The 14,424-nt window shown below is 36.2% G+C and overlaps 1 protein-coding gene across 1 annotated transcript in view; it reads right to left on the bottom strand.

The window, feature by feature from the left end:
• Positions 1 to 12,987: 12,987 nt before the first annotated feature.
• Positions 12,988 to 14,424, bottom strand: part of epha2b (eph receptor A2 b) — a 48,977-nt gene continuing 47,540 nt past the window's right edge. The window contains exon 17 of the mRNA XM_028452434.1: positions 12,988 to 13,934. Within this exon, the coding sequence (XP_028308235.1) occupies positions 13,826 to 13,934 (109 nt within the window). The 3' untranslated portion in view covers positions 12,988 to 13,825. The remainder of the gene's footprint in view (positions 13,935 to 14,424) is intronic.

Raw genomic sequence — 14,424 nt, forward strand, 5'->3', positions numbered from 1 at the left:
ATATGCATATTAGGTAAATATTTAGTTTCATTCATGACATTTAATATTAAACATTTAGATTTAACATTTCACTTTTAAATTTAACACTCAACATTAAGATTTAGATTTAACATTTAACAATGTAAAATTTACATTTTAATTTACATTCAACATTTAATATTTAGTTTTAGCATTTAGATGTGTTCTTTAACATTTAGATATAGAAAGGTAAATATCACAAATTTCACAAACATTGCTGTAAATCTGGTCAAAAGTAATGTGAAAAAAAATTCACATACATTTTTTAAATGTGGTTTGTTGCTAAATGTTGTGAAAAGATGCTGTTTATTTTAGCATGTGCAACTTTACAATCATTCCCCCATAAATATGCAACTGACACTCTGCTACATTAAAGATGAACATTAATGTGGCAGTAAATGAAGAAGTGTTCTCAGGAGCTAGCAGCATTCCTTTGGGATGAGATAGTTTGTAGGGACTTGCCACTGAGTATGTTGACTCCCATGATGATGATCATAGGTGCGCGTGGGGGATTGGGAAGTTTTGGGCCAAATTCCTTTCACCTGTACGCCTTCTTTCCATGTTTTGTCAAGACATCAACCTCTAGTTTTCTTTCCTAAAGCTGAGAGCCAATGAAAACAAAACCACTCGGTAAATCCTTGTGAACTATATACAGTACATTCCATTTCTTATATCTCTTTGCTAGATTTCCGCCAAGTTTTAACATGAATTATTGGTTAGCTAGCTGCTACAGACTCTAGTTTATCACAGAATTGTTTTTTTTTTTGTAATATATTTTCATTTATTAACCAACCACATTTTCTAATGGTTGAAGCTGCAGATCAGCTATTGAATCAAGCCCACCGGCTAACTAAGCTAAGTGCGTTAGCATGACTCATATCTGAAACATACTGTAAATATATGTGCTGATCTTATCCTAAACCTATGGGGTGCAGATTGTAAAGTTGCGCATGCTAAAATAAACGGCAACTTTTTGTAACATTTAGCAACAAACATTTACAAGATGTATGTGAATTTTTTTATGTTACTTATGACCAGATTTACAGTAACATTTGTAAAATGTGTGATATTTTCAATCTTGTAAAAAATATAATGTCAATGTTAAATATTAAATCTAAATGCTAAGTGTTCGATCGAAATGTTAAATCTAAATATTAAATGTAAATGTTAAATGCTAAATCGAAATGGTGAATTTGCACATTAGCTAAATATATATATTCACCTATGACATTTATATTCAAGATTTACATTTAAGATTTAGATTAAACATTTTCGATTTACATTTAACATTCAGATTGAACATTTAGATTTAATATTTACATTTTATATTCAACATTGACATTCTATTTTTATGAGATTTTCTTTTCTTAGAAACGTGGTTTGTTGCTAAATGTTGCACAAAGTTTGCTGTTTATTTTATCATGTACAACTTTACAATTGGCACCCCATAAAAAACTACATGATTTTATTTTATGGGTTTTTTTTAGTTAAATTTAGATTTAACATTTATATTTTGATTTAACATTTAGATTTAGATTTAATATTTAGATTTACCATTTAGATTTTGATTTAATATTTAGATTTACCATTTAGATGTAACATTTAGATTTACATTTAACATTTAGATTAAACATTCAGATTTAACATTTATATTTATATTTAACATTTAGATTTAACATTTAGACTTAATATTTAACACCGTCACTCTATTTTTCACAAGACGTTTTTTATAAACGTGGTTTGTTGCACAAAGTTGCTGTTTATTTTAGCATGTGCATCTTTACAAATGGCGCCCCATATAAACCTACATGATTTTATTCTATGGGTTTTTTCAATATTAAGCTACATTTTAATCAACCCAGTGTAAATTAAAGCACTTTTCACTTGTTTGGAGTTGTTTTGTTCATGTTTGGTTCATGACTGGGAGGAAAAAGTGCAACATTACACATGAATGCTGGGAAATAGCATTAAAGTTGGTCCAACAGGACTTTGTGAAGTGAGGGACTTTATGTGGCACCACTGAGCGTTGAGAGGACGCCATGCCCTCATTTGTCGAGTGGGCCCCATTGAAGCTATAGGATTAGCCTGGGAACCACATGATGAAATGGTGAAAGCCACTGTCTGCAGTTTGACCACTCTTCACTTCTCCGCTGCCACTTCTCATCTCATCTTTGTCGTTCTGCCGCAGACGCACAAAAACAGCTCCGGCTTTGAGGAAAATCAGTTCTGATGACACCGACCTAAAAAAGTAGCAGCTGCTGCGCCTGCCAAAGAAAGATGTGAAAATTGGGGCAGGACTTTGGCTAAGCTAATGGCTAATGGCTGCGGCCGTTTGGCCTGCAGCGGAGTTGGCGAGGTCTTTCAAGGCTACACCAACAGGAAATTGCATTAATCAGGAGCTGGGCTGTAACAGAGGACTCACTGGTGTTTAGCAGGACCACCTCTGCTGTAGTGGTGGGGGAAGAAGAGTGGGAGGCCTCAGGGTCTGACTGAACCCTCCCCCTCCATGTGCTCCCTAATTGGTTTAATGACTATAATTATCTGCTGGGGTGCATGTTGTGCAGAGGTCGATTAATGGCCTCCAAAATACATGCAGACAGGAGGAAATTAAGCAAAGGCGGGTGCGGGTGGGGGCGGGGGGGACATGGAATAGCTGTGCAGGAGAAAAAGAGCCATAAAGCTGCAGAAAGACTGAAAAACACGTCCTGCTGGGTTTGAGAAAGCGCGCAATAACACAACACTTTAGGCATGATTCTGCTGTGATCAGATTTACTGAGAAACCCAAAAACTAATGCAAAAAACACACACCACACACACAGTTTATGGGTGAATATAAATTTTACAACTTACTGACATTAAATAAAACATCCAAAACACAGGGAGCTACAATATGTCAGCGTCAACTCATTTAGTGATTTATCAGTGTGTAGTTTCCACTCGTGCACTGTCGGTGTCTCTTTCCAAACGTCAATTTGTTTCTTCTAAAAACAGGACATTCTGGTTCAAATTTGACTTTTTTTATTATTAACAAACAAGATAAAATCAACAACTTCCTCAGTTATACATCAATGCACATCTATAAACAACAACTAAATACAGAGGGGTGTAAAGAGTACTGATGTATTGTACTCAAGTAAAAGTAGCCTACTGTTACTTGATTGAAATTGTACTCAAGTATAAGTACAAGTAAGTCATTCATAAAAATACTCAAATACAAGTAAAAAATAGCTCAATTAAATACCAAAGTACTCAAAGTAGTAAAGGTTACTGCCAAATGTGCAATTCCATGATATTTGGCAGGTCGGTATAGTTTAGTGAAAACATTAACGTGTACTTTTTTGATGCAGATTTGGAACTCGTTAGCGCCACCTAGTGTTTGTAACTTTCCACTGGGTTGAACTAGCTGGATGGCATTCAGTAGGTATATGCAGTGGACCGTGACAAGTAAAAATGTATTTTGGACTTATAACCTAAATCCAACAGGAAGTCTGCATTTTATTTAGCCAGCCAAATTTGGAAATTTTTGGCCAAATCACACGTACCGGGATTTCATTATTATTTTTTTTACTAGTTGCCAACTAAAAGATTCACACATTGATTGATCTGTGGGTTGAAACCTTACTCCCTCAATTTCAATTTTTTTTTAAAAAAAGGAACTTATACGATGGACCAGAGATTCTCAACTCGTGGGTCGGGACCCAAAAGTGGGTCGCAGACCTGTACTAGGTGGGCTGCAGATAGTTGGTCAAAAATAAATAAATACTTAATGTTTTTCACATTGGACTTGTCTTATATTTTGAAATAAACTTTTATTTTGACAGTATTTGACAATATTATGTATGTGTGTCTTTTCAGCAGCTATTTTTGAAAAACTAAATAAAGTGAGTCGCAATATGACTTTTTTTTTTTTTTTTTTATTGAAAGTGTGACTGTTTACCCAGATTATCATTATGCCAGTTGTTTATAGAGTGCACAGCTGCATTTTAAACTGTTTACTCTCAGTTGTTAACATTATGTGCACAGCCTAGGATTGCAATGGCTGGATGTTTATGTGGTTTCTTTTTGTTTTTGTTCCTGCACCTTTATTTTGTGTGGAAGCTCCTGCTAACCTGGAGCTCCTTCCTTGGATTTGTCAACGCGTTGGAATGAAGGTCAACTGTAAATTATTATGCTGGAGTTTTAAAATGTGCTGTGACTGCTGATCCCTACCCATAATAACAACATTCCATTCAAGTTGGTCGAATTACAATTTTGTTATCAGTGTTTAAAATAGAACTTTCCACCTACAAGTTGATTTTATATCTAAAGCTTAGTTTAAACCAATGTTTTTCAACCTTGGGGTCGGGACCCCAAGTGGGGTCTCCTGAAATGTCTAGTAATTGGTTAAAAAAAAAAACATGGGTAAAAAAACTGATAAAAAATATGTTTTTAATTTGTTTTAATTATTATTCTTTTCCAAATACACGTCACACATAATAAATATACAATGGTTGCTATAACAACAAGAGAAAAACCTTAGCAGAAACATTTATTTTACATCTTAAAGCCAAATAATGACACTAAGTCAGAGTTATCCAGACGTTGGCTCCATAATATCGGTACGGGATACACACTTAAAACGTTTGCATTTGGACAAAATTTGGTGATATGTGAGAATCGCTTCAAGTCAAGCTGCTATGAGAGGGATCTGCGGGCTAAGCTAATGGGCTAGGCTAATGAGCTATGCTAATGGGAACCAAGCCAAAGTTACGTCTGAAATCAGACGCGGTCGTGACAGAATTTCTTCACAGAAAGTCTCAATGCAGCTTGTAAACGTACTTGTTCAGAACACTACTACGTTTCTGCTCACATGGGCGGGTGTCATAGCACTAACCACACCCCCACCACATTGTTCCCTCTTACTTCCTTGTGGCTAAATGATCAGCTGTTACCTTTTCTGTACGGCACTGGTCCTCGGTGCTGATCCTCTCGTCTATGAACAGATATCCTTTCACGCAGCTTTCATCACAGTTGCTAGCCCTATTTGTGCACTTCCAACACTCAACTACTCAGCTGTGGCTCGTTTCTGCTGATAACAACAGGTCTGTTCGTCACGTAGTTGGTGAGAAAGGGGATATTTAATCCTCTCCCAACAAACAACCTTACTACTTTTAAAGTAGAGGTTACACATGGCTGCTTAGCATCAAGAGCTAACAGAAAAACTACACTTTTTTTTATTTTTCATAAAAAGGTGCACATATTTTGTTTATTGGTAATACAGTCAACACATTTTTGTTTTATATGCATTTTCACTACAGGTACCTTTTAAACTTTAAAGCTAAAAGATCATCTTTTGGTTTCTTTTTTTAATGCAAAAAGAACATTCTCACTGAGTCAACATAAAACCACAAGAGCTAAATGTTGTTTCAGCTTATGATGCATCTGGTAGAGTTTGCTGGTGTTGAGTGAGTGACAGTGCTGTGATTAGCTACGATATGGAGCTAATTACACCAGAGATTTGAGATATACAAAAAAGCTGCAAAAAAGACAAGGATTATGTCAGCAGCAGCATTAGTTAGTGCTCTGACTTCAAACAGATGTAAGGCGTATGCTTTAGACTGTCAGTTAAAGCTTTAAAGCTTCAGTAGTTTGTTTGCTTTTTAGCAAATTAATCCCAGGGAGGGGTTTTCTTTCAAATCACAACATGTGAATTTTATATAGCTGAAAACGCAGTCAAAGATGGAAAATGAAGGGGTGGAGGAGAGCAAAATAATCTGGAGTGCTGGTTGCGGAAAAGGCGAAGAACGACCAATATAGACAGAAATTGGAGGATGTGTTTTCTGGTCAGGAACCCGTTGCTAAAATTAGCCAGGATGTAAATTCCTGAAGCGATGCCGGATTTCAAATCCAGGCATGACACTGGGAAGAAGTGACCAAAGGTATAAAAGAAAACACCAAACAGAAAGAGAAAGAAGTGGAAAGGGCAACAGTATGTGTTCATACATGAACAGGCGCTTGTTTTCGTTCCTTTTTAGTTCCTAGTTGTTAGCGACCTTCGCCCTGAGAACAAAGACTATCTCCAACAGGAGGGAAAAAAGCTCTGAAAGCAAAAGCACAACAGTGGATGGTGGGGGGTTAGAGGGGGGGTTTCTGCCCCGGACGCCAAGCCTTCAACACAATCACTGCACATGCTATTGTGGCCAGTCGTTAAATCTCTGGAATGGTTCAAAAACTCCAGATAACCCCCCTTTAAGCCCTCCACCCTCAGCACCGAGGCCTTTTCTTTCCTCAGCGTCTTCATGCATCCCTATCATTTACAGTCCTGATGACAACACATTATCCCCCCACCCCCCCTCGACAGTAAAAATAATCGCGTTTACAGCCCAGGACAGAGACACAAACCAACACTCAGACCGGATTTGCATTTGTTCTTATTTCTACAGTGCAGGACAGAGCGAGAAAGAAAAAGGCGTCCATCCCAGTGTCATACTGTAATAATGTCCATCCATCCCAGTGTCATACTGTAATAATGTCCGTCCATCCCAGTGTCATACTGTAATAATGTCCATCCATCCCAGTGTCACACTGTAATAATGTCCATCCATCCATCTTCATACCCGCTTATTCCCGTTTATCAGGGTCGCGGGGGTCTGCCGGTGCCAATCTCCGGCTCTCATAGGGCGATAGGCGGGGGTACACCCTGGACAGGGTGCCAGTCCATCACAGGGCAAACTGTAATAATGTAATACTGTAAAATTGTAATATTGTAATATTGTAATATTGTAATACGGTAAAACTGTATTATTGTAATATTGTAAAATTGTAATACTGTATTATTGTAATACTGTATTATTGTAATACTGACATACTGTAAAATTGTAATATTGTAATACTGTAAAATTGTAATACTGTATTATTGTAATACTGACATCATAATACTGTAATATTGTATGGCTCAGACAGGCAGTTGTGGACTGGGACAAAATCTCTGGCATTTTGTGTCCAGACCAGTCCATTACATTATCAGTGACATTATTAAGTCAGTAATGCTCAACATGTGGCTTTTTATGTCTTAAAATTGATTTTGTCCCCCAGAATAATAATTGAATAAAATATATAATTTATTTTTCAAAAAGTTCCGACACTTTTTTCAGACTTTAGCTACTTTTTGCAAATAAATCCTCTTTTTTTCCTATTTTTTGTCCATTTTTGCAAGTTCTTTTTGACACTTTAATCCAATTTTTGTTCTTTCAAAAACAAAAAAATCCTAATCCTAATAAGCTAACTTTTGCCCAATAAATACCACTTCGTTCCTTTTTCCCCTACATTTTTCATCTTTTTGTTCCACATTTTTTGCCCTTTTTCACTATTGTTTGCCACATTTTGCTCATTAACTCTGCCCTTTGCCATTAGATACCACCTGATTCCTCTCTTTGTCAATTTGTTGGCCACTCTTGACTGCTTTTGGCCCATTTAGTCACTTTACGCTATTTTCTTGTTACGTTTTTGCCACTTTTGGACCACGTTGCAGACCGGACCGAGTTGCAGACCGGACCGGTCCACTTTGGGTCAACGGCCCACCAGGACGATGCACAGTAGCCGGATGGCCAGTGGGCTCAGAGGATCAGAGGTGGAAAACTCAATTCAGTTCAAGGGCCAAATACGTAGCAGTTTGATCGCAAGTGGGCCACAGATTTTATGTGAAAAAACAAGTAATTTCAACATTTTTGGGCCGTAGTTTACGCTTCTATGTATACACAAAATATGTAAGAAACCAACAATATTCTAGCAATAAGTGACAGATATCAGTCCCGAAAGGATCTTCACTTTAAGTTTCCTAGATTTTGTGACTAATTTTTATTTAATTAAGGGAAATATTATTTCATAATTTGAGGAAAATTAAAGGATTTAGTAAGAATTTTGAATTTTAACACTAAAAATAGATACAATCATGCAACGTAAGCACCAGGAGTGTTCATTTACGATTCATGTTTTTGCTGTAATTTTTATTTCCTCCTACGGGCCAAATTGGATGCTCCAAAGGGCCGGATTGTGCCCCCGGGCCATGGGTTTGACACATGTGGCTCAGAGGATCAGAGGTGGAAAACGCATTTTAGTTCAGAGGCCAAATACGGAGCAGTTTGATTGCGAGTGGACCACAAATTTTATGTGGGAAAATACGTAATTTCAACATTATTAATGCCCTAGTTTCCACTTCTACGTATACATAAAATACAAAATATGCAAGACATCGACAATATTCCAGCAAAGAGTGACAGATATCAGTTCCGACAGGATCTTCACTTTAAATTTCCTAGATTTTGTGATTAGTTTCTGTTTAATTAAGAGAAATATTATGTCATAATTTGAGGAAAATTTAAGGATTTTGAGTTATAACACTAAAAAGAGCTGCAATCATGCGATTTAAGCACCAGGAGTGTTGAGTTTCATTTACACAACGATTCATGTTTTCTCTGTAATTTTAATTTACTCCTAGGGGCTGAATTGGATGCTCCTACGGGCCAGATTTGGCCCCCGGGCCATGAGTTTGACACATTTGGCTCAGAGGATCAGAGGTGGAAAATGCTACTCTGAGCATATACAGTCATGGCCACAAAAAGCCTCCAGTGTTTCCAGGCGTCTGACTGGTTACTGAGGTAAGTACAAAGTCAGAGTTCCCATGCTTAAACCACACTTTAATTCAAAAACTAAATATTGACATTCCTTTCTCCGCTGAGGGCCTTATCTAAAGAGGGCTTTTTTTACTTTGTCATCTGATAATCTGAATTTAGGAATAGGGGCACGAAGCAGGGGCTTCCCTTCCACAGCAAGGTCAGAGAGAGTGAGATAAGGCCGAGTGGATCATATGAGTGAGTGCTGAGCAGGTCTGGACCTGCTGGGTTCTGTGGCTGGATTACATTTTCCACTGAGCAGGTGTGAAGTTCAAAACTTGAAGAGAAACAGAGGAAATGTGCCATTAAAGATTCTAGTGAAATGAAACTTACACTGGTTCACGTTTCTATGAAGGTTAGACATCAGAGGATTCCCAGGCTGATTCGTAACCTTTGACCTTTAGCAGATCACAGTGGGTTAATATTCATATTAGTAGCAACATGTCACAACAAACCACGTTTAAAAAGCGTATGTGCATTTTTTATGTTACTTTTGACCAGATTTACAGCAATATTTGTGATATTTACTTTTCTCGTAAAAATATAACGTCAATGTTAAATCTAAATGTAAATCTTAAATGTTACTTTTAAAATGTAAATATAAATGTTAAATCTAGATACTAAATAGTACTGTAAATCTAAATGTAAAATCTAAATTTAAATGTTAATTATTAAACCTAAATCTAAATGTTAAATGTAAATCTAAATGTTAAATGTAAATCTAAATGTTAAATGTAAATCTAAATGATAAATGTAAATGTTAAATAATAAATGTAAATGTTAAAATGTAGATGTTAAATGGTAAATCTAAATGTTAAATCTAAATCTAAATTTTAAATATTAAATCTAAATCTAAATGTTAAATCTAAATCTGTTCAATACTATATCTAAATATAAATGTCCAATGCAAATCTAAATGTTACATTTAAATATAATGTCAAATGTAAATATAAATATTCAATCTAAACGTTCAATGTAAATCTTAAATGTTGAATTTAGATTTTAAATTTAAATCTAAATTTAAATGTTACATTTAGATGCTAAATGGTAAATCTAAATGTTAAATATAAATCTATTACACTAAGAGTTAAGTCTAAATATCAAATGTTAAATCTAACTCTAAATATTAAATCTAAGTGTTAAATGTAAACATGAAACGTTATTGTAAGTCCAAATGTTAAATTTAAATGTCAAGGGTGAAACTAAATATTTAGCTAATATGCAAATTCACAGAAGGACCAAAAATAAAAGCTCATTGATGTGAACATTTAACATTTAAAATTTAATTTTAAAATTTAATATTTAACATTTAGATTTAGATTTTACATTGACAAGTTGGGGTAATTATTTAAATAAAGCAAACAAGTGATAATTAAGAATAAGAAATGATCTTGCGTGCTTTGAGATTATTAATTTTTTCTTTATTATATATTATCCCTAAACAGGATAGGTAAAATGTATGGACAAATTTCACTGTAGGAATACATTACATATGATATTACATACTACGTTTTTTTTTTAAGTGTGCATGAGTAGGAGGTACATGGTTCCAGGTTAAATTTGTACCATGAAAAGTTTGGGAACCACTGATTTAAAGAAAGTGCAAATGAACATAACATTCAATAATACCATGGTTACATTTAGGGATCGTGGTCGTTGTTTTCTGTCAAATCGTGGGTTGTTTTTCTGGGATTTGTTTAAAGAAAAATAAACTAAGCAATCTGATTTATTTGAATGAGTCCATCCAGCTGCACAGAGGGATGTTAGCGTACGGTCAGCCAGATGAACATTCCTGTTGGATTACTTTAAAAACACACCTGATTATACATTACCAGCACAGGCTTAAAGTGTCAAAGCCGCAGCATGTTACACAGATCACTAAGATCCTCTCTAATAACATAATAATAATGATGATGATGATGATGATGATGATGATGATACTACTTCATTGTCTTAAAAGCCTGAAATTGGAAGCAGATCTCAATCAGAGCATGGGAAGAGAGATATACCTTTAATTATCACAATCTTCTTCACCCCACACATAGTGCAGTGCTTTTAGTCAACGTCTGATCTAAGATGTAATTACACACTCTATAGTTTTAGGAACTGTAAGAAAAGCTTTAAATCCTGGTCGTGGTTTAGATTTCAAGTAACTGGAACAGAGAATTCATGTTTAAATACCGTGACTATTTTAAGTTGCTTTTAGATGTTCTAAAACTGTGGTTCCCAGTCTTTTTTGTCCTGTGTACCCCCTTCTCATTTTTGTCTAATCATATGTAGCATAAGTACCATCCCAAGAATTTCACATACTTTTTCATTTGGGGAACAGCGAGCTCTCTTAAACCCCTAACTGTGTCTCAAACATTGGTTCCTTAAGGCCTAATCTACAAATTCCAAACAAGACGTGGCATTTAAAGTTTAATTTAGCTAACCCTTTTGTTGTCCTTGGGGTCAATTTGACCTCATTCATTGTTTATCATTAAAAAAACAATGTTTATTTTTTTGCTTCATATTTCATAACTTTTCCTAATTTGATGGGTACAATTGATTAAGCATAAAATTACCATGATGGTTATTTTTCAATGTGACAAATAATGCATGCATTGGTGTTTCCTGGGGGTCAATTTGACCCCAAGCTGTTTTATCTGTGTAAAACATGTCTGTGTATTGCAATCTGCAGGAGCTCCGTCTCTCAAGGAAAATATTTACAGTCAGAGGTTTTGGAACAGCTCTTTCACAGTGAGAGTGACGTAGAGAAGACCGTGTCAAAAACGTTATAGTGAATAACCCAAAAAGAGATAAAGTAAATAAATAGATTTATGAGAGGAAAGGGGCGTCACCAACATCAATATGATTCATTCTGTGAGTCATGAATATTCACCCCAAATTAGAAAAGATTTGGATAAAAGATTTCCAAGATAAACTAACACTAAAACTGAAAGTTTCACCTGATGGTGGTGCAGTAAAAATGAAATGTCAATAGGGTTCATACTCATATGGTCATTAATGTCATCAATGAATTTGCGAAAGTTTAATGAAAACTGTTCAAGATAATTTAATTCTAATTTAAAAGTTTAACCTGATGGTGGCGCTAGAGAACAGGTCAATGTTTCATTAACAAGGGTTTATTTATGTATTCAACAAGTAAACAAAGTGTCTGACACAAATAAAAATTGGTCAACAATTTTCTGAGTCTCTATACAAAAGATTGTATTTAGTTGACCATAAAATATTGGGATTTAGGAACAAATATTGTTACTGGTTCACAGACATTCCTGCATTTGTGTAGAGTTTATCTACAGATATAAGAACCAAAGCTGATGCATTACGTGAAATTCTTCTGATCTCCAAAGCGCGAGAAAACACATTTTTTTAAATGATCACGTGACTGTAGAACCCAAACACCTGAGCAGAATCTGAACAACGGAGGCAAACGTCTGCATCATGGATTGATAATTGATCACATTTCATCCTTTTTAGTGTATTCAATTAATCATTCACGTGACCATTTTATACAGGCGTAAACACTGTGGTAGTAACATGATTAAAAAGTACACGTGAGTCAATTACACAACAGGCTTTGGCAGAAATCATTAAAGGCTTTATTGCTCCAAAAATGCAAAAAAAGCAGTTTCAGATATGAAGACTTGAGAAACGAGACAAATTAGATTTATTGTTGAGAATGAGATAGAAACCTTCGATTAGAAAACCCAGCTCAGTGTTTATCAGGATAAATAAATAAAGGTTAAAAAATAAATAGGCCATTAAATAGTATAAAACAACAGTAAAGGGAGAGAAATTTGCAGAGAATTGTGTTTTTTTTTTATGCTCTTTTATGACGGTTGTGAGGAGGAGAAAAGAAAAGTGAGGTTGTGTTGATAAGAAGTGGTGGGATTTTAGTAGAAATTGTCCGATTGGTAAAAATCACGACACAAATATACAAAAGGCGCTGAAACCAAAAAAAAAGCAAAAACAACAACAAAAACAAACAAAAGTCGCTTTTCCAGAGATGGGCCTGTGTGCTACGGAGATACATTTGAACATACAGTAAAATTCAAGTACAGAAAATGTTTACATCAGTAACGACCAATTGCAGTCAACACGTCAGAGCGCTGTGTGTCACTGCACAGTGGCACTAAAGCTCCACCCCCGCACTGGTTTCCTTAAACCAACACGAGTATGAACGTATGACTAAAGCTTCTCTAAAGCCATGTGACAGACTGAAAATGCAAAACCAAAAACGCAGTTTGTGAAATCTTTTCAACCACACGGCTCGTCACCAAATGTTTTCATGGCTTGTTTTCGACACAGAGGTTTGCACTTTTCTCTTCATCGCACAAGTGCAGCATCCTATTTGAAATTCTTTTTTTTTTTTATTGTTTTTCTTTGTAATAACAAACACACATCATGTGATTCACCTTTCAAGTGCTACATTACTAGTTTCTCGCTCTCAATGTCTGTAGAAAAAATCCAAAGAAGAAACAATGATGAATCTGTACAGAAGAGTACCTCACACACATCCTCTCTATTTCATTTAAACATCACTTAGAAGAATAATAGCTTAGTTTCTGCACAGAGCCAGCAGGAGTCCAGTAAAACCATTAAAAAACACTGTCTCTTCGGGGCCACCTCAAGCTTATTTTTGGCCCTCTTTGGCACTACTACGTCCTCATTTCTACCAGGAAATGAACAAAAGTGCCACAAAAAATAAGGGTAGGGGTATTCAGTGGCATCAGTGCTGACTGGGCACTGAGCCAGGCTGGTCTGAACGCTCCCATCATCATATCCTGGTGTCTCCGCTTTTCCTCGATTGTTGAAGCGCAACAAGGTTGAAGCTCTGAAAACTGATGTTTCTGATGCAGGAATGGCAAATGAATACAAATCGAAAGCACAAAGCAATACACGGTATCTGTACAAACAATGAGTAGTAGCTTACAAAAATATATTAAATATACAGACTCTCTGTTGCTGTGTATTTGCTCCATTCCCTGTGGATAAGATGAACAAGGACAAACGGTTCTGGTGGTTCCGTCAATCCAAAGCCCCTCCCTGAATGTATTTGCTCCAGCTCAGCTTCTAGAGTTCAGAGGACTGGCACCGCCTGCTGCTGCTGTGGCTGCTGCTGTGGCTGATTTCCACTCCCTTCATGGCCAGGATCACACAGCGAACACGCTCAGAGTGCTGGTCTGGTCCTTCAAGCCCAGGATGCTGTAGGCGATTCTTTTCAAATGGCCCGGCAGCCTCACCCCAATGTTCTTAATATCCCTGTGAATGAAAGACACACCGGCATTAGAGATCATTTACACTTTGGCTTTTTCATCAGATAGTTCTCACACATGCACGCAAGCACAAAACCTTCCTGCCTCGTAAGCCTTGGAATAATCAGTGAGTCACTGCGATGAGAAAGTATCTAGTTGTAACCAGTTCAGCTACAGTAAGTGGGGCGTGCTCCAAGGTTTCCATTCATCTCTGAGAATTAAAGCTGCAGAATGTAAGTTTTTTTTGGCGTCATTTGGTCAAATATCCAGAATCGCCTTTGAGCATATTGTAATTCAAAGTGTTCTGAGTGGACACTGAACATCTTCTTGTTCTCTTGGTTTTGTAAAAGACCTTTAGAAATCCAGGAGCATGAGGCTAGATTTCAGCCAATCAGAGATCTTTCTACAAACAGAATGCTCCATGAGCTGTTTTGGGTGATACTATTGGCTGCTCGACTGAAGTCAAGCTCGTTCACGTACCATTGATAGTTAACGTA

This window comes from Gouania willdenowi, chromosome 7, assembly GCF_900634775.1.
Source record: "Gouania willdenowi chromosome 7, fGouWil2.1, whole genome shotgun sequence".
In the NCBI taxonomy this organism is placed as follows: Eukaryota; Metazoa; Chordata; class Actinopteri; order Blenniiformes; family Gobiesocidae; genus Gouania; species Gouania willdenowi.